Genomic DNA, 21,810 nt, shown 5'->3' with positions numbered 1-21,810 from the left:
GTCTTGTGACAATCTTGTTTTAAAAATTTTAGAGGTGCAGTTTTCCAATAAACATTAATTGTATTTTTCCTAAGACAGCTTTTTGCTTTACAGTGGCAGAAAAATAAGGAAAAGAGAGCTAGCTAATTTATTATATATATATATATATATATATATATATATATATTAAACCCTATAAAAAAACACATAATGTTCTATAGCATGTGAATATACACAAACCTCAAGGCAAGTTTGTGTAAAAGATAATAAAAAGCCATGATGGCTTGTTGTGAGACCATTGTGGTAACAAAGCACAAGTGGCCCATTTACATTGTTAGGGTCCACAAAAAGACTTGAACACTTGTCTCAAGGCATATGCAGAGATTGTCTGCTTCCTCAGGAGCTCATATATTCTTTACTGACAAAAAACAGCCGTAATCACAAAACGGCAAAAAATAAAAATAAACCCTAGATTTTCTGTATTTTATAATACCTTAAATGTAGTAGATGGGGGCTTTTCCAACAATCTCTGTTTATGTAGTGATTGTTCTCACAAATTCCTATAAAATATGGGATGTGGTGTACTACAGGTAGTCCCCGGATTACATACGAGATAGAAACTGTAGGTTTGTCCTTAAGTTGAATTTGTATGTAAGTAGGAACAGGTACATTATTTTAATAAGTACAATTGGACAGATGTTTGTCCAGTGTCAGTTACTGTATAAAATCCTCACTGCGTTAATCCCAAACAGCAAAAAAAAAAAAAAAAAAAAACTTTCTGGAGCCTAAACGTTCATTAACTTCTGGAGCAAGCTGTGCTTTGATATGCAAAAAGAAACAACTGCAGAGTTTGTCTTGGCCATTAAAGAGTTACAAGAGGCTGCAGAAGAAGCTATTTAGCAAAACAATAAATAGTAGAAGCCTGGCTCGGCAACTGGCTACCTCACTTGGTGCCCTAACTCACTAATATGCACTATGCCAACAGTTTTGTATTGTTGTTTGGACTCTGACTTCCCTGGAGCTCTGCTCCCATCTCATGCCTGGAATCCACTGGCTTCCTTCTCAGCCTCTCTGATCACCACCTTCCTGCAACACTGGCTGATCCTCTTCCCTCAGCCTCTTGCTGATCAGTTCCTCCTCTGGAATACTCAGGGCTCTCTCTCACAGGGCAGCCCGCTCTGGCTCTCTCTCAGCCTGGCATCCACTCTGGCTCTCTCTCAGCCTGGCATCCACTCTGGCTCTCTCTCAGCCTGGCTTCCCTCAGGCTGATTACTTCCTCTGTCAGTCTCTTGCAGAGCACACCTCTCTCACTCACACCGGAGTGCAGGTCCATATTAACCCAGTCAGGATTGGGTTGGGCTAAGGGGCCCAACCTTTCATTCCCTTGGCTGGCTCCAGGGCCCTAAAGTTCCAGGTTTCTTTCTGAAAACCCATCAAAACATCCTCACTTTTATTTCCCTGGAGCCTTTATTACATTTTATTACATACTATTACACTCTACAACTCTACCTCCTGCCTTTGGACTGATTTATCCTCCTGGACTCCAGCACATCCTCTGCTGCTGCTACAATTCTCAACTGGTATTTCATCAAACCATCTCTGACTGAATCCTCATCCTTCACTCCTGGAACAATAATAAAAATTTAATGTTGTGGACATAACACATTATCACTCCTTGCCTGAAGTTGTGGCAAAGCAAACGCCTGCAGCATCTCCGGGTAATTTACCTCTGTAACAGTGGTCGTGTAACCGAATGTATCAAAGAAGAAAAATGGTCCAGTCAGCCCAGTGCCTGACATTGCACACTAAACCACCAGCTTGGGAGAGTCTCATTCATGCTCAAGAATTTCTGCTGGGTTTGATTTTCCCCAAATTCAACAGTTGTGTCGGTTAACCCGACCAGGGAGATGAAAGATGTGGTTCAGCAACGAGTCTAAGTTTTCCAAGAGCTTAGGGTCATTTTGGTAATGATGTAGGAGTGATTCACGCACTTCCACACGAGCATCATAATCTGCTGCTTGAAGTTTTTGAACAACCTGAAGTCAGTATGGGTAGAGCTTTTATCACTCTTCAAAGCATCCGCTGAATCGTGAATTTGTTGATCCTGAGTTACAGTGCAGCCCTCCGGATAGACTTTTCCTGGCTTTGCGCTAACACCTGGTTACATAGTTACGTAGTTGATTAGGTTGAAAAAAGACATAGGTTTATCAAGTTCAACCACTAGTGAAATAAACATATCCCGGATATAAAACCCTATGGACATAGTTGGTCCAGAGGAAGGCAAAAAAAAAAACCCTGGTACAATTTTTTTTTTTTTTTTTTACTTCAAAGACTTGTTACCCAGTTATTTTCTATGCTTTTAGAAAAACATCCAGCTTTTTTTTTATATGGTTTACACATATTCTATAGGTTTATTGACAGTGTTACATTGGCAGCATTGGACACCAGACAACACATTTGCACTTTTTTTCTTTTATAGTCATTTGAGCCTAGGCAAATATGAAACAAACAAATTATTGCATCTGTGTAACAGTTTTTTTTTTTTTTTTTTTTTTTTTTTTTTTTTATACATGAAAGCACTATAAGCACCTGAATGTGACTTGGTATCAGCCTCTTGTAGTGCCTGTACAGCAGGACTGGAATGGTAAAGGTGGTAGTAGCAGTATTAGGTGCCAAAAACTTTGTGTGCTTTTAGAGGGCCATGCGGATGGAAAGGGAGTGACATAGATAAAAGCTTTTTACTGTCCTGATTCTCCTTTTTATTGGGCCTGATTTTTTTTAAAGCTCTCCAAGACTGGAGAATATTAACTATTATGGGAAAACCTTGGTGATCACGCAAACCTGAAAGAATAGATCTGGTCCAAGACTTAAAACATTTGACAACTAATAGCAAATGGTTTGAAGAAATCCATTCCAGGATTGTTGGATCACCTAGGTTCTCCCATGATAGTCTATCTTCTCACGTCTTTGAGAGCTTTAATAAATGAGGCCCATTGTCTAGTCACAGGGTGGGCAAGAAAAGCATGGGCTCAGAGGTAGTGCGTTTAATAAATCTGTTCAAACTAAGATCTGTGCTTGAGAAAGTAAGAATACATCTAGATTATGACATCATTAATTTTGTTTTAATAATGCTCCATTTTAGGTCAAAGAGAGACCAGATGTGGGAGTTTACATCAAGGATTTATCTGCTTACGTAGTAAATAATGCAGATGACATGGATCGAATTATGACTTTAGGACATAAAAATAGTAAGTCTTCCCAGAAAGATTTCTTAAATATATATTTTTTTTTTTAATCTGAAAGTGGAAAATAACAATAATTGTATATATTCAGGTGTTTTTACCTCTTTCTTACAAATCCTGTGTTGGAGGCAGCATGGGTGTTTTGAGCATTGATAGTAGATAGTATATAGCAGGTATGGAGAAAAAACGGAAAGAAAAGACTGGCCTTTTGGCCTTGGTTTCAAACAAAGAATTATGTATTTGTAATAATATTCATACATAGATAATAGCAGCAATGAAGTAATATACCCTGCCCATTAAACATCATAGGTGAGGGTTGCCTGTACTATAGATGTACTAGCGTTCAATATAAAACCGTTGATTCTTATTAACCCGACCCGTTTCCCCACTGTGGGCTTCCTCAGGGGTTTGTAATGTCAACTTAGGTACAGTATAGTAACATAGTCAGATTTCATATACAGATAGGCATATATCCACGTCTGTGTGATATATGTAGGAACATAAAAAAGCATCGGTAAGTTATACATCATGGTAAATACTGAACCATTAAAGAAGTACAGGAACGTATTATTGTTATCTGTGCAGAGAACTGTGTGATCAAGATAAAAGCATGTATGTGCCTGTGCAAGTACACACATACACATATGTGTGCATACATATACATATGGGGAGTTGTACGTATAAATCAATTGTAAATACATCCATTATTATGAGTATTGGTGCATCTCTTCATATAGATGAAGTGGTTAGCTTAATCTTTATAAGTCCACTTTACATACCTTAGCTATACTTTGAGTATTAGTGGATTTTTTCATATATGTTAATGTTGAGTTATTGTGTGTGCGGTTAGCTTAATCTATATAAGTGCACTTTCAAGGTGGTTTACATACCTTAGCTATACTTAGTAGGTTAATAATGTGTTAATGTGTAAGTTATCAGAGGAAAAGAAAGATTATACATAAATATATGAGGCTTACTTTCAAAATATCGCTAGGTTGTAGTACCATATGTTCACAGGTAGGATAGAGGCACCTTATGTTTCTGGTACGCCTACAAGAGGCGGGGGGGGGGGGGGGGATTAGGTCAGAATGATGGGATAATCCATCAAATCAGCAATAGATATAGCACTTACTTTATATTGTAGCCAGTCTTAAGATAGGACTAGGTTGAGGTGATAAGGCAATATGCACTGTGGTTGGGTAACCTGCATTTCTCTCTCGTGTGCTGCATAGGAGAGCCGGCAGGCGTCCTGTGAGCGGCACGTGCACTCCTGGAAGTGTTTGTGCATGCGCCGTGCACTAGAATAAGAAGGGGAGTTCCCGTGACGTCATCTGGGCTCCGTAACCAGGGGCAGAACCATGCTCTGGAGGTCCGTCCCATTAGGGCTGAGGTGATCCGCCAAATAGGGATGGATCATACGGGGGGTGGGGGTAGTCAGCTGACGGAACGAGGTGTTAGTCCCGTGCATAAGCTTACAGTCAACTCGAAAGTCGGCCTCCCGTCCCCACAAGTCCAAGTGGCTTACAGCTGGAATCTAAATGGATTACCATCCTAAAAGCCACACAACCACCTGGCCTAAATGACACACGGAGTTTTAAACCCTTTCTTTAAAGCCTTCTAGATGATAATATAATATTCATCCTATCTTCCTATTGATACAAAACAATGTATTTTTGGACTTGGTGAACGAATCATAGAATCATTAATATTTTTTTACTGTTATGTGTACCTTTTTTTGAAAACATTTATGTATGATTATATAATCTCTTTTTACTAATATTGGACTTCCTATGTTGTACTATAACCATAGGTTGAAAAATGATTGACTGTAACTTGTACTTGAATTTCTACCTTTAAACTCAATATTCTTTTTATAGGTTACCACAATCATGTATGTTTATGTTAACTACAACCTATTAAGTATATTAAGACTTAATTAAACATTATTAATATTATTATTATCCTTATATATTACTATAACCGTGTTGGGTAACTTCTGATATACATGTATAGTTGGAACCTATACCAGACTAGGTACGACACATGATGTATACTCCTTGAACCAATACTCATATACAACACCCATATTTCTCGCTTTCCACTTGTATATTTTTTACACACATCATTATGCTGCCTACCACAATTTAGACTCTGTATTCTCACTTAACTTCCTTGTATCTCTAATTCAAACTCCCACCCAGGAATCCCCTCCTTCCCCCCCCTTCCCCTCCTTCTCCATTCGGGATCTTTCTATAGAGTGCCCCTGAAGCCACTTGGACTTGCGGGGACGGAGGCCGACTTTGGAGTCGACTGTAGGCTTATGCACGGGACTAACACCTCGTACCATCAGCCGACTACCCCCCCCCCTTCCTTTCAAATGACAATTTAATTTAAATTTAAATTACAATTTAAAGTAAGTGCTATATCTATTACTGATTTGATGGATTATCCTACCATTCTGACCTAATCCCCTTTCTTTTCCTCTGATAACTTACACATTAACACAATATTAACCTACTAAGTATAGCTAAGGTATGTAAACCACCTTGAAAGTGCACTTATATAGATTAAGCTAACCGCACACACAATAACTCAACATTAACATATATGAAAAAATGCACTAATACTCAATAATGGATGTATTTACAAGTGATTTATATGTACAACTCCCCATATGTATATCTATGCACATGTATGTGTATGTGTGTACTTGCACAGGCACATACATGCTTTTATCTTGATCACACAGTTCTCTGCACAGATAACAATAATACTTTCCTGTACATCTTATTGTTTTTATTTTACTTCTTGTTATTGTTTCAGTATTTACCGTGATGTATAACTTACCGATGCTTTGATATGTTCCCACATATATCACACAGATGTGGATATATGCATACCTGTATATGAAATCTGACTATGTTACTATACTGTACCTATAATCTGGACCGTAAAAGTCGACATTACAAACCCCTAAAGAAGCCCACAGTGGCGAAACCCATCAGGTTAATAAGATTCAACGGTTTTACATTGACCACTAGCACATCTATGTATAGTACGGGTAGCCCTCGCCCATGATGTTTAATGGGCAGGGTAAATTACTTTATTGCTGCTATTAACTATGTATGAAAACTTTTACAAATACATAATTCTTTGTTTGAAACCAAGGCCAAAAGCCCCATCTTTTCTTTCCATTTTTTCTCTATACTGACTTTTAAACTAACTATATAAAGTGACCCTTATTAGAAAATGCAAGTATGAGTTTCCTGTGTAATAATCGTGAAAACCCCCTTTTGCTTGCTACATTTCCATTAAATTAATTTCTGAATAGACCATCTTTTATTAGTATTTTCTATGGTCAGAGCTAATTTTCTAGACTGAGATGCCTGTTTAGAGATGACACAGTAATAATGTAAGTCTGTGTAAATGTCCAGTTCTTGACTGTGTTCAAAGGTGTCTCACACAGATCAGCCTTCTGTTTCCTTTTTATTGTACCTCCTAGTATACAAAAAATAGGTTCTACTTTATTTTTATAAAACTCAGTGCATTTTACTGTACATAATGTTTACATCTGTGCATTGTGTTTGGTCGCAGTACACAAAACAAGGTCTGCAATATAGATAAATAACCTGGTCCTTAGTAAATTATATTTCATATTTTGTATATTGCTTTTATAACTTCAGGGTCTGTTGGAGCCACTAACATGAATGAACACAGTTCTCGTTCCCATGCCATATTTACTATCACTATAGAATGCAGTGAGAAGGGAGCTGATGGCAATATGCATGTAAGAATGGGAAAACTGCATTTAGTAGATCTTGCGGTAAGATTTTATTTTCCCCTTCAATCTTTTTATCTATTTATATGTGCTAAATGCAATCTCAATTTGATCTAGATTTCTATTAAAAATCAATAGAGTGGAAAACAAACATTTATTGTTTAGTTGGTAAATGTACCATCAACTAGTACAATGGGTAAAATCTGTAATTTTAGGTTTCTTGGTCACAATAATATACAGGAAGGGTAGTACTCCTAGGAAAGGTTAGAAGGTATGGAATATGAAGATGTCCATTTTACTATAGATTCCTTTAACACACCCCATCACTATCCCTTAGCTGAAGGAGATGGTCACCTTTTAGGGGCAACTTTATTTTTAGGAGATTATTTTTTTATGACATTGTGCACATGTGACGCATGGTTTTGGAGAAAAGTCTGGGTTTTCAGAAAGTATCAGTAGAAAAACTGCAGTAGTTCCTCTAACTGAAAATACATATGGAGTCCTATAGATGGGGTAGGTTGAATGACTCACTCTTCTGATTCACTCAGCTGCATGTGTTTACACAGACAACAGCAAAGCTGTTACAGGTAGCCTAGTAAACATGGGGAAATGAGTTTAGCGGAAACAAAATTTGAAATATGCAAAAAAATTTGCATGAGCTCGATCTATATATTTTTATTCCCCTAATGCAGAATAAAGTAATTAATTTAGTCCTTTTGAATTGGTTTGCTCAATGGTAATTTTTTAAATTGTGCTTACTTTTTCTTGAATGGATGCTGCTATCTTCTTCTCTTTCTGGAGTTGATGTCTTTGGCCATCCTAATTTGACCTGGACGATGTAACTCCCATGCATGTGTGTGGGAGTTCACTTAGTATTGGCAGCTGCAGGAGAAAAAGGGATGTGCATGCGCAGTTCATTGTTTTCTTTGACAGATGAAGAAAGATATCCGTTTCTTTTCTGCGTTGAAATGACATGCCCAATCTCCGTATTTAAAGTAGAGCTCTTGTTCCACTTTAAATTATCTTGTGCATTTTGGCCACCAGTAGATGGTGCCATATCATTATGTAAGTGTGTAACCAACTCTAATAGCTTATCTGTCAAACACCATTGCCTGAGACAGACAAATTGCAGCTGTTCCAGGACAGGTTATAACTGTGATGGCAAATCTTTTTAGAGACTGGGTTCCTAAACTGCAACCCAAAACCCACTTATTTATTGCAAAGGGCCAACACAGCAATTTAACCTGATTGAAATCAACTCATACATTAACTTCTTTTGTCCCAAAAGAAAAATACAATAACAGCTTTCAATGATACAAACAACTTTTTATTGAAAGGTAAAAGTTTGCATTTGGCATGCGTTTGAACAGTTAATGTGCTTTTTGCTTTTGTGTGCATGCTGATAATTTGTCTAACCTTGGCTCTTAGTAAGTTTGAGGGCAACACATGCAACACTCAGGTCATCTATTACTCTGTTTCTGCTGTTAGATTTGATATAATTCAAAGCTGCTCCAAGCATAAGATGATCCAAACAAAGTAAGGAAAGCAATCCCAAGTGCTGTCATTGACCTAAAATTATTTGGCAGAGAATTCCACACTTCAGGTGTTTCTATTTCAGAATTAACTGTGCTGTCATTTGTCATCCCTTCTATCTTCTCAAATGTTTCACACAAGTCTTAGAATTTATTTTTGAAGATAGACCTTTCTTGAAATTCGAAAAGCTCCGTTTCCAGATTTCCTAAATCTAACTAGTGTAAGCTGGATTGTTCAAGTTCTTCAATTTTAACTTTATCTGAAAAGAAAACACAGGGTTGTCTCCATCTTACCGATCTATAAAAATCTGTTACTAAAATTCACCTTTGCAGCTCGTACAATGCTAGAAAATTCAGCAGCCCACTTTCAAGTTTTCCTTCAAAAACATGCAGTTTTTTTTTATCTCAATTGTTTTGATATCCTAAAACCTCCTTTTTGCGGTTTTCCCTACTGTAGCAGAAATGGTGGGGCTTTCTGATTATTCCACTGGGGAGCCACCTAAAAGGTAATCTATTTAGCAAGTCAAATTTAAAAAACATGGAATAATGAATACATGTGTTGTCGATTTGTGTAAACTGTCTGTTCTGTGCCCTTGTGTCCTCCTTCCCATACTTGTTGGGGTGGGAGTGACCTGATAGGAAGAAAGTTATGGCTGGTATGCCCTGATGGGTCATGAGAAAGAAAGCAGCTGGTAATATACAAACTATATTGTCATACTAACAGTTTTTTTTTTTCACATAATGTAACAAGTTGTTTTGTTCAAAATGAGCTATCAATGGTCATGTAACGAGTCGATTGGCTGAGATCAGTGTATAATTGTTAACTCCAGATATCATAGAATTGAGTGCTGACGCTGACATTTTCTAGATGCGCGTAAAGAAATGCCAGCTTTTCCCTGCCTGATTCTTCCCAGTTAGATAATATGGAAATGGGCACTCCCTGGGGTAACCAAGTCATGTGATCTTGCTGATGGAACTGTTGCTGTTTTGGACCATTGTCCATCCAATAAAGATAAGTACTATCTTTTAATTAAGCAGTGCCCGAGTGTTGTGTGTCATTCTTTAACCATTCCTGACACTTGTAGTCCCACAAACACTTCCACCTTGTTACACCTACACCTTGTAGTTCTTTGTTCAGCACATTGAAGTGTAGTGTAAAATCAGTAAGAATGACAGGAAACCACAGAACCAGACATATTCTGAAAGAAATGAATTACGTGTGTAAGTAGAAAAATAAGTTTTGCTTACTCACTATGTAGAGCAGCACAACCTCTGACACTGTCTTTTGTGTTAATGAATAGCCTATCACACTACATATTTTATTGTAAATAAGCTTAAAAATTGAAGTCAACAAAATATTTGTTCCCCAGTGTTATTTAAATCTGTGCTTTCATCCAAGTACATGGAGTAACAGGCTGCCTTTTGTAAGTCAGTGGTGAGCTGTTGACTAACATCACTTGCCATGCACTAGACTCGATCTTTAACAGTATTTCTGCTAAAAAAAAAAAATGCAAATAAAAAAAAGAGATGCAACGATGGATGTACAAAACAGATGTCAATAGGTGTGGATGCCATTCATGCAATGCACATCAATTGATCTCTTTGACAGAACTAATCCATAACCCGACACCAGCAATGAGCAACAACCTGATAAGACTGATAACCTGATAAGAACACGCTGGGTCAGGCCAATGGCCCATCTATTCCAGCTTCTGTATCTTACAGTGGCCCTACATCTATAATAAGGAGGTAGCACATATCCATCATGGCTAGTAATGTGATGGACTTTTTTTCCAGAACCTTTTTAAAGGCATCTAGGTTAGATGCCATCACCACTGGGCAGAATTTAACGCCTTCATTTATTACGGTAACTAAGATATTGTTACTAAGACAGAAAATTATCAATATTTTCATAGTAGTGTGCAGACAGCAATAATAATACATATTATTTATATCTCACATTACAGGAATGTGTGGAGTTTTACTAAACACATGCCAATTGCATAGCAATGCAGCACAATACACACAATTGTTTTTAAAGCACTGTGGACAGCAACACACAGTTACAGGGCTCCCATTACAATCAACAGACACCTTCTACCACAAGCTTTGTGTTCACATGGTCCTAACTGGGTATAGCAGACTGGTACTCCTGTCCCTGTTAAGTGTAGCTTTCTTCAGCTTTCATATTGTACTTCCCATAGTTAAGACAGAGCAAAACCAGATCCCCACTCTGTGATCCAGATCCTCACTGACCCCCACTGATGACTCACTGAGAAGGGAAATTCTCTAGCCAGCACAGGCTGACAGAGGGACAATAGCAGAGCCAATGGGAGGCCAGCCGAGGTAGGGAGTGTTTGCCCACAGAGAGGGCTCTGAGTGCCCCCTCCTGGCATGTGTGCTATAGGTTCGCCACCACTGGGGTAAAAGCTATACTTGAGTAGAAAAGGGGGTTCATTTTTTTAACCTCATCTTGGTTTGTATGCAAGTACATACAGTTTATTTAAAATATCTTCATGTCATCAGTATATTTTATATATAAAATGTATTTATAATCTATATATATAAATTTGTGTGTGTGTGTGTGTATGTTCCACCATTAAATGAAAACGCATAGAGACATTTCAACCAAACTTGCCATACATATGACTGAGACTCACGTGAAAGATGCACCAGTCATCTTTGTACAGTGCTGTGCTATATTTCAGAGGTATATTTGGTTGTGTGTATGTCATCACTAGGAAATGCATGGAGACATTTCAACCAAACTTGCTATGTTCCACCATCACTCGGAAATCCATGGAGTCATTTAAACCAAACTTGCTAGACATATGAAACCACTGATCTTTGTACAGCGCTGTGGTATATGTCAGAGGTATATAAATGTATAATAGTGTGTGACTGTGTTGGGGGGGGGGGGGGGGACATTAGAGTGTCAGCTACAGAGACTGATAGGTCTAGCTCAGTGTTTCATTGTACAGCACCATGGTATATGTCAGAGCTATATAAATCTACAGTTAGGTCCATAAATTGTTGGACAGACAACTTTTTTCTAATTTTGGTTCCGTACATTACCACTATTAATTTTGAATAAAACAACTCAAATGCAGTTGAACTGCTGACTTTCAGCTTTAATTCAGTGGGTTGAACAAAAAGATTGCAAAAAATGTGGGGAACTATAGCCTTTTTTTTAACACAATCACTTAATTTCAGGGGCTCAAAAGTAATTGGACAAATTTAAAAAGCTGAAAATAAAATGTTCATTTCTAATACTTGGTTGAAAACCTTTTCCTGGCAATGACAGCCTGTAGTCTTGAACTCATGCACATCACCAGATGCTGGGTTTCCTCCTTTTTAATGCTCTGCCAGGCCATTACTGCAGCGGCTTTCAGGTGCTGTTTGTTTGTGGGCCTTTCTGTCCCAAGTTTAGTCTTCAACAAGTGAAATGCATGCTCAATTGGGTTCAGATCAGGTGACTGACTTGGCCATTCAAGAATATTCCACTTCTTTGCTTTAATAAACTCCTGGGTTGCTTTGGTTGTATGTTTTGGGTCATTGTCCATCTGTATTATAAAACTCCTCCAAATCAATTTGACTACATTTAGCTGGATTTGAGCAGACAGTATGTCTCTGAACATCTCAGAAATTATTCAGCTGCTTCTGTCCTGTGTCACATCATCGATAAACACTAGTGTCCCAGTGCCACTGGCAGCCATGCATGCCCAATCCATCACACTGCCTCCACCATGTTTTACAGATGAGATGTGTGCTTTGGATCATGAGCTGTTCCACGCCTTCTCCATACTTTTTCTTGCCATCATTCTAGTAAAGGTTGATCCTGGTTTCATCTGTCCAAAGAATGTTTTTCCAGAACTGTGCTGGCTTTTTTAGATGTTTTTAGGCAAAGTCCAATCTAGCCTTTCTATTCTTGAGGCCTATGAGTGGCTTGCACCCTGTTTATTTACTTTCATGCAGTCTTCTGTTTATGGTAGACTAGGATATCGATACACCTACTTCCTGGAGAGTGTTGTTCACTTGGTTGGCTGTTGTGAAGAGGTTTCTCTTCACCATGGAAATGATTCTGCGATCATCCTTCACTGTTGTCTTCCTTGGACGTCCAGGTTTTTTGGTGTTGCTGAGGTCACCAGTGCTTTATTTCTTTCTCGTGATGTACTAAACTGAAGATTTTGCCACCTGCATGGAGAGCTCCATTGACCGCATGTTGTCTGTGTAGACATTTCAACCAAACTTGCTATACTTATGACTGAGACTCATGTGAGTGCACCGGTCATCTTTGTACAGCTCTGTGCTATATGTCAGAGCTATATTTGTATGTATGTGTATATGTCATCACTAGGAAACGCATGAAGACATTTCAACCAAACTTGCTATGTTCCACCATCACTCGGAAACGCATCGAGACATTTCAACCAAAATTGCTAGACATATGAAACCGACTCATGTGAGTACACCACTGTCCTTTGTGCAGCACTGTGGTATATGTCAGAGGTACATTTGCATGTGTGTATGTATTGCTCAGTGACAGTGTTCCTTTTGCTTATATTTTTACATACTTTTCTTTGGATTCTTTTACAAATTTCTGGCCTGTAATGCCTTTGAGAAAACGTAAGGCAATTGGCCGAGTGCAATCAAAGGCAAAAAAATTAAACGACACCGTAGACGAGAAAATCACTACAGCTTTATTTGACTCCTTTTCCTGTATATTATAAGATTGCAATAAATAAATATCTGAGCAATGCCGGGTTATCAACTAGTAATAGTATATTTATGACATCCTAATATCCCTTTTAAGGACAACATTTATGTGAGAAGGGGGAAGTTTGCCATTGCTGACCTCTCCTTTTTAGAAAACCAGCTGTCTGGCTAGTAGTTCTTACCTTCTTTCTTTAGTACTCTTGTTACCAACTGGGAAAATGTATGCAAAGCATTTCTATCTTGTCCAGTCTACATATGTGTTACTTGTAAGTGACTACAAACGTCAGCAGTAAGAGCCAGATAATTAGACGACTAGGACTTACAAAAATACTAGGATTTATTTGTTAAAAAAAAAAACAAACAAAAAAATCTCTTAACATTGAGGGTAATTCCAGAATTGGTCTTGCCCTTCTCTCCATATGTTTTTTTTTTTTTTTACTTTTATAGAAAAATGTTTGTGAGCTTGTAAGAATTATTACATTAATAAAATATTTCCAGTAGTGACTGAAATAGGTTTATCACTATGGGAGATATCTCCCCTCTTTTGTAACTGTAACTTCACACATCACCTTCTCCGCCAGTGAGAAGGGTGAATCTCCCCAGTAGCTACTTTAGGGGTTCTGTTATGTTACCCTGTTGTCAAAATCATCATCTGAATACCACCATGAGGTCAGGCAGCTGCCAGTTATCTGGGTATTTCTCAAGCTGAACAATTAAGCTACGTACACACTTCCAATTATTATCGTTGGAAAACGAACGACGAACGTTCATGCACGATATACACGAACGATCGTATAGCACCGATCCTGCACATAGAGGTAACGACACGATCGTTCGTAGATATTGTACACACAATAGATACGACACTTACCTTTTTTTCCACTGTACGGCCGGGTAACTCCGTTAGGGCAGGGATCAGCAGCGTGCTTCCTGGTTCAGAATCGCGGGGGCGCGTGTGCCGGCTTCTTTCACTCTGCACTGCAGCCAGGAGGAGACACACACTGCAGCCAGCATCGAGAAGACACACACAGGATCGGGTATCGGGTGAGTATCTTATTTTAATTATTTTATAAAAAATCAGGGAAACACGGTATTTGTCGTATAAGACGCACCAACTTTTCCCCCCCAGTTTTGGGGAAGAAAAAGTGCGTCTTATACGGCAAAAAATACGGTAGATAGTGTAGTAATTCCTCTCAAATCATCACAATAAATTTGTTGTAAAAGTATCTTCTTGACCAGTGTTCTTATGGTTAATGTGGTAGTTGGTAATGTTTACCTATATCTAGATGACAGTCATTTTGATTTTCGTGCCATGAAAGCCAATTACATTACATATGTTTTGTTTTTTCCTTAGGAGGGGAAATTACATTGCCACTGAGTTTTGTAACTAGTTCTCCTGTGGTATTAGTTTACGGTATAAAATTGACTTAAAAATAAACCTGTCACAAACCTGGACAATTCAAACCCAGAATTTAATGGAAAAATACTTAAAGGTTACTTTCTGTGAAAACGGGTGCAGATATGGACATTTTAACCTCTTTTGTCAATGCTTTGCATGCACAGGGCTGCATTTGGCTGTTTGCAGACAGCACCACAAAGCTGCAGTTACAAACTGCATTATTTGCTGTGCACTGCTCTCTGCAAACATGCATGCTCCAGCAGTAGTGCCGATTAATGGGTTTACTATTTTTTTGGTTTAAACTGAATCTTTAAATTTCCATCAACACAAACATTGAATTTAAAGTGTAATCTTAAGAGTTATTTGAATGTCTTAGTATGTCCTAATTGCAGGTGCCATTTTCTTAGTGCATTCATGCTGATTGGGGTAATAGAGGGCCTCTAACAACTGGCACTGCCCCTGTATGTAGAACAGATGGTGCTGTGCACAAAGGATTATTTTTACACATCCAATCTGATCTAAAGTTTTAGTGATATGAAAAACACCGCTAAGGGGACACACACACACCTCGGCTAACGAGTGGCCCTGCTAACAATTTGTTTTTTCACTGTTTAGGAGACTTGAATATGGACTCTGCTAATGAATGTACAGGCTCCTGTGCAGGACTGAGGGTGGGAGGGGGTCAGCTAGCATTACTTGCAGAAGAAATCTTTTACTAAACAAAGCTGATGTGGGTGATCTTGGGGGGTGAGCTCTTCTGCAACCTCTTTAAAGACCAAGACAAACTCTGCAGTTGTTTCTTTTTGCATATCAAAGCACAGCTTGCTCCAAAAGTTATTGAATGTCTGGGATTTATAGTTTTTGTTTTTGTTTGTTTGCTTTGTGGTTACCTCAGTGGGGATTTTATTTTAACTGACACCACGCTGCCTAATAATATGTTGAGACAAACATCTGTCCTAATTGCATTTATCATATATGTATAAACCTTCTTATCCCCTAAAAGGTATGTCATAATGACTTGTAATTTTCAGGGTGCACAGGGAACACTTAAAGTTAGCACCATTCACAATTTCAACACCCCAGCTTTTACAAATTGATATGATATGGGGATCAGAATTGTGAAAATACAACACTGGAGTTGCAGTATTAAAAGCAAGTGTGCCTTGGAGTCCTGAATTAAAAATGCAAATTGGGGACACTTACATAGAAAGGAGCATTGGGGAAGGGCCTCTAAATTTATACTTATCTCTCACAAATCTAGAACTGTCATATTATGTTACCCCGTCTACTTCTCTTCTTTGAACCTCAATTTCCCTTAGAATGGTGGGGTGTACAAAGCCGAAAATGTAGGGGGGGGGGACACCTTTTGAAAACCCCCCCCCCCCCCACTAAAATTTCATTACTATGGCAAATACACTGCCCTATTACACATTACTGCGCACTTTTAACACTGGAAACCCAATTTCTCTGGAATGGGATAGTGTAGGAAACTGAAAATGTGTGGTGAACATCTGTGGATAACACCCCCTAAAGTTTTTATCACAATGGCATCATTGGAACATAAAAAAAACGCTGCCCATCAAAACAAAATTTGGGTTCAGGTACTGGTACGGTAAGTCATGGGTAACAGGACAGCGTGTTTTGATGGGCAGACTTGATGTAATGATGCCACGGTGATGAAAGTTTGAGGGTGTTGGCCACAAGTGTCCCACACTTGCACCTATGTTTTTGTTTATCTGCACCTCTCTGTTCTGGAGAAATTAGGGTTCAAGGTAGGGAAGCGGACAGTTTGATGGGCAGAGGTTTTTATGTTCTAATGATGCCATGCTAATGAAATTTTAGGGGTTTATACATCTGTTCCACACTTGCACCTACATTTTCAGTTTCCTGCACCTCCCCATTCCAGATAAATTGTGATTTAAAGAACAGCAGCAAAGTATTACGATTATAGTTTGGTAAAAGATAGGTAAAATATTTAGGGGGCCCACCCCAATACTTTTTGCTATGTAAGTGGCCCTGGGGGTCCTTAATATGTATTTTGGGCTCCTAGGTGCACTTTCTTATAAAACAGCAACCCAAATGTTCAATTTCCACAAGTTTTTAAACTTGTGATCCCCATATTTTGAAATTCTTGAAATTGAAAAAAAGAAATGTTGGTTATTAGTAGCTATGAGAGTCCCCTGTGTACCCTAAAAACTGTAGGTAATTACAACCAAAAATTTGGGAGATCTAAAGGATTGAACACAATGAGTGGTTAGGCTGCAGAATCCGACAAGCAGACTTTACACACACAGCTGTCATACTGCGGGTGGATAAATTTCACAGGCAGTTTTTGTTCTTGGCAACGATGAGAGGAGGGCACTGGCTGTCCTGCCTCCATCTGTGATAACATGCATGATGCTCTTTGTGTTACCTAGGTATAGCGCTTAGGAGGTGACATCTGAAGGTAGGCTGAATTCACATTGGTAGTTAGGTTGCATTTGCTGCGTTTACCCCTCACTTCTCACCTCTCGCCAGGAACCACTGCTTCTTGAAAAACTGCTAGACCTGAAAAGCCTACCACTTGCCGCCTGTTACCATTTACAGGTACCCAGCAGTTTTCACCGGTTACCAATCCCAGGTGCCTAGCAACTGCCAAATAGTCACTCAGGAGGGGCATTTTTTTACTGCTAATGTGAACTAAGCCTAATTTGTTAAGCCACATTGATCACAATATTACACTACTACAAGGGATTACACTATTAAACATGGAACTCTAGGGAGTTGGATTAAAATACACCGCACCGAACTGGTGGGGCATAATACAAAATAAATGGAAAAATTGTACATTCTAACAAGCCAGGCATTAGAAAGTTGGAACAAACTATAGGGGGCAGGTAGAACACTATAAGAAAAGCAGGGGTTACTGGATAAATATGGCATAAATAACTAGGAGCTTGTGTGTGTGTGTGTGTGTGTGTGTGTGTATATATATATATATATATATATATATATATATATATATATATATATATACACTGTCTACAGTCAAATAAATCTTCTGGTTCTGGTTTTTGCATCAGTGATAAAAAAGGATATGGTGGCGCTAGTAGATTTTCTTTCTGCATAGGTATTAGAACACAGTATGATCACTACTAATATAGTGTTTCAACGTAAGGAATACAGTTTGTCTGTGTTTTTATTTTTCATATTCTTATGTATTTATGTATATACTTACGTGTCTGTTATTAGTGATTTTTTATTTGATTTGCCTAGCAAAAATAAGGTAATGGATTTAAAAGAGGGTTATATTATTTGTTACAAACTCCATAAGTTTTCTTCAACTCATTAGGGTTCTGAAAGGCAAGCAAAGACAGGAGCAACCGGACAAAGACTGAAAGAAGCCACAAAAATTAATTTGTCACTTTCCACTTTGGGTAATGTCATCTCTGCACTGGTTGATGGGAAAAGCACTCACGTGCCATATAGGAACTCTAAACTAACTCGACTGTTGCAGGATTCACTGGGAGGGAATTCCAAGACAATGATGGTAAGTGGTGATGGTGAGTCATTATACACACTACAGGCCTAGAAATACTTTATTGAGAAATAAAGCATGATTGACTCAGAGGTTAGCACTCTGGTCTTTGCAGCACTAGGTCACAGGTTCCAATCTCAGCCAGGACACTATCTGCAAGGAGTTTGCAGGTTCTCCTCGTGTTTGCTTAGTTTCCTCCCACGTCCCAAAAACAAGCAGTTATGTTATTTAGTTTCCCTCAAAAACTTGGCCTTGGATTGTTTTAATGACATATGACTATGGTAGGCATATTAGATTGTGAGCTCCTTTGATGGACAGTTATTGCTATGACAGTGCACTTTGTAAAGTGCTGCATTATATGTTGGTGCCATATAAATACTAGTTAGTAATAATTATAATAAAGCTTTGTAAATATAATCTGCAAATCTGCCAGTGTCAATGCTCCTGTTATAAATTTAGTTTTTGGTAATCCTGATTGGTTTAGTTAGTATTCTGTTACTGCGTTAATGGGTTAGTAGTAGTCGGGACAATACAAAGCCTAACTTGCCTTATAAGCTGTTGTACAAACTATAATCAACATTTAGACAAGAGAGAAAAACTTGGTTGACAGGCAATGGCTTACATAGCATAAAATGGTGGACAGCACCTAGATCTGATTTAATATTCTTTTATATGATAACTTAAGATAAAGGTAAGCTTGTGTTGATCAGACTGATTGGCTGCTCCCCACACCCCATTATGCACTGCCCAGCACTGCAAGCATAGTTTTTAGCTGACATTGGGGAAGCTCTTGTAAGCCTTCTTTGCAAGTTGCTAAGGTTTCTCCAATAATATCATTCTGAGTCCATTTACTGAAACATGACATTTTTTCTAACACATAATGGCCCTAATTTATTAAAGTTCTCCAAGGCTGGAGAGAATACAGTTTCATAAGTGAAGCTGGGTGATCCAGCAAACCTGGAATGGATCTGGACCAGGATTGAACACATTTGCTAACAAATAGCTTGATTTTAGGAAATCCATTCTAGGTTTGCCCAACGTCTCCGCTTCACTGATGAAAGTGTATTCTTTCCAGCCTTGGAAAACTTAAATAAATCAGGGCCAATGTCTCAAAACATTTAGGTAAACATATTACTGCCAAACATGGAATATTCCTGCAAAAACTGCAGATAAGCACTTTGTGTTCAAACATTAACACAACATCCACAAACAAAGTTCTTTTGAACTGGGGTCTCCAAAATGTTCCAAACAAGGGGCAAGTCCTTGGTATCGGTACAAACAACAGTGCTATATTTATGTTGTCAGTTGGCAAAGAATAAACAATTATTGAAAGAAGCAAAATATAGAATTTTTTAGAGTACCTGTATGATTTAGAAAAATGATGAAGATTAAAGATCTGGGAAAGAAGCTGATCTGGGTATCATATGGTATTTTATGTGAGCCAAAATACAGCTGCAAAGATTCATGCAATGTATGGAGAATATCCTGATTTAAAAACTGGGTTTTAATGAGGTTTAAAAATGTATGAGTTTTTTTCTTTATGTAAAATAAAACTTTAAGGTTTTTATGATGATGAATGGACGGTATACCCTTTGGCTCAGCTGAGGGTAGTCGTATGTTTTATAAATAAAAATAAAAAAAAATAAAATTAACAGGTGGATCTGGCCTTGTCATTGGTCCCAGTAAAAGGGAACACACAGTGGCAGGTCTTGCATATAAACTACTACTAAAAGGAAACATGTACAAGATAAATATGAGAGCTGCCAAGCTAAACTCTTAAATAAAAAGAAAAATGCCTAGCTCCTTGGCTGCCTTTCTTGTGGAACGCCAACCCTGAACAAGTATTTTTGAAGAATTTCGAAAATTTGACTTTAAAATGACTTTAACTTGCTGCATGGATGTTCTATTGACAGCAGTCACCAAACAAAGTTATGTCCACAGTCCTGCTCCACTGTCCCCCCAGGGTGTTTAGCAAGAAGGTCTGAGCCTGTGATGGGAGAACGGGCAGGTTCTGGCATCATGGCATCACTCTGGGGGAAGTTTCTTCCCCTTTAAGTCACACACGGCTCCCTGCGCTTGTGCGGTCCAGATTCCATGGATTTAGTGGTCTGTGAGGTCCGTAAGGTTGGCGACCACTGTTCTAGGACACTAGCTTGGATGTGTTGATATTGGTAATCACACATGGTAGTCAGATAGCTAGCTATTTCACCAGGAGCCAACTCCCAAATAACTCTTCACAGAATTCCTCCTATAGGTGGTTGTGGAATGTAAACATAGTTGTGATGTGTGTAGCTCATAAAACATTGTAGGTTACATTTAAATATGCAATAATTTTAGAGGCAGAGTAGGCTGTTTTCTCAATTGACATAGTATGTATTTGCAACTTCTGTGCCTGGATTCCTTAACAACAAACTGCAAAAGCCTGTTTTAGGAGTTCTGAGACACTTACTGAAGATGGGGCACATCATCTATACATGGATTCCTATATATTATCTATATATAATCTCTTCAATTAAAAGTTAGAAAGTTAGAGAAATCTTTCCAGTGCTTCCTTTGATGTTCATTCCATATATTCTTTACAGTGTGCAAACATAGGTCCTGCAGACTACAATTATGATGAGACGATCAGCACTCTCCGTTATGCAAACAGGGCCAAAAATATCAAGAATAAAGCTAGAATTAACGAAGATCCCAAAGATGCACTTTTGCGCCAGTTTCAGAAAGAAATTGAAGAACTTAAAAAAAAACTTGAGCAAGGTAATGTTCAACTGATTTATATATGTTTGAGGAGATCAAGACATGGACTTCTCATTATGTGCTTTCAAATGTGTTTGTTCTTGAAAGTCTTTAAAGAAAACCAGTCATTATCTGGGCAGTAATTCATAAAAATATTACAACTGTTTTCACGTGAAACAAATGTATGCTCCTCTTCTTCCACATATATACTCAACTGTGAGTTCAGGCCATTAGGTGACCTCTATTCCTATCTCTTAAGCAGAAGACTCAGAATTAGACATTTAAAGAAAATAGAATAATAACTGGTAAGCAAGCCAAACAATTATCTAGCACAAGGGTGCCCAACCTACAGCTTGCGGGCCACATCCCGCCCGTGGAGCTGCCAGATTTGGCCCTCTCCTCATTCCCTCTCTGTTTTTTCTGGTCGTTGTTTTGCGGGGGAAGGTGCGTACGTATCTCCTATGTTTCTCTATAAGATCTTACTACCAGGTTAGGGAGCTTCCTGAGCATGCTCAGTGTTAGCTCCCTGGGAGTGGGCGTGTACTGTAGACCTCGGCAATCAGCTGTGACTGCTTACCGCCCACCTTGTACTGTGGGATAATCTCGGCAGCAGCATGAGAGCTGTGTCTGTGTCCATGCAGCTGTTATTATCCCCATGTATTACCCTTCATATCTTCCACACTGATTATCACAGAAATGTGAAACTCGGGGTACACGGGGGGCCATGAGAGCTGTTACTAAATTAAATTTTAGCCCCCTAAACACTACAAATTGCAAGATACGTGGTCACAAGCATAAAATCCTAATAACAATTGAATATTTTCACATTATGGGGAGCTATTATGCTACCCTGTCATACATTGCTGTCCCCTTACTCTCTATGAACCCCAATTTCTCTGTAGGAAAAGGTA

At 38.5% G+C, this 21,810-nt stretch overlaps 1 protein-coding gene across 3 annotated transcripts in view; it reads left to right on the top strand.

Moving 5' to 3' along the window:
• KIF3A (kinesin family member 3A) overlaps positions 1-21,810 on the top strand; it is a 68,674-nt gene that overhangs the window by 7,980 nt on the left and 38,884 nt on the right. For all 3 annotated transcript variants that reach the window (XM_072400855.1, XM_072400857.1, XM_072400854.1), the window contains 4 exons: positions 3,122-3,227; positions 6,905-7,044; positions 17,978-18,175; positions 20,746-20,920. In XM_072400855.1, coding sequence (XP_072256956.1) covers positions 3,122-3,227; positions 6,905-7,044; positions 17,978-18,175; positions 20,746-20,920 — 619 coding nt within the window. The remainder of the gene's footprint in view (positions 1-3,121; positions 3,228-6,904; positions 7,045-17,977; positions 18,176-20,745; positions 20,921-21,810) is intronic.

Source organism: Pyxicephalus adspersus, chromosome 2, assembly GCF_032062135.1.
Source record: "Pyxicephalus adspersus chromosome 2, UCB_Pads_2.0, whole genome shotgun sequence".
NCBI classification, from domain to species: Eukaryota; Metazoa; Chordata; class Amphibia; order Anura; family Pyxicephalidae; genus Pyxicephalus; species Pyxicephalus adspersus.
Note: the sequence above shows the minus strand (reverse complement) of the source record. Positions and strands in the feature narration are given on the sequence as shown.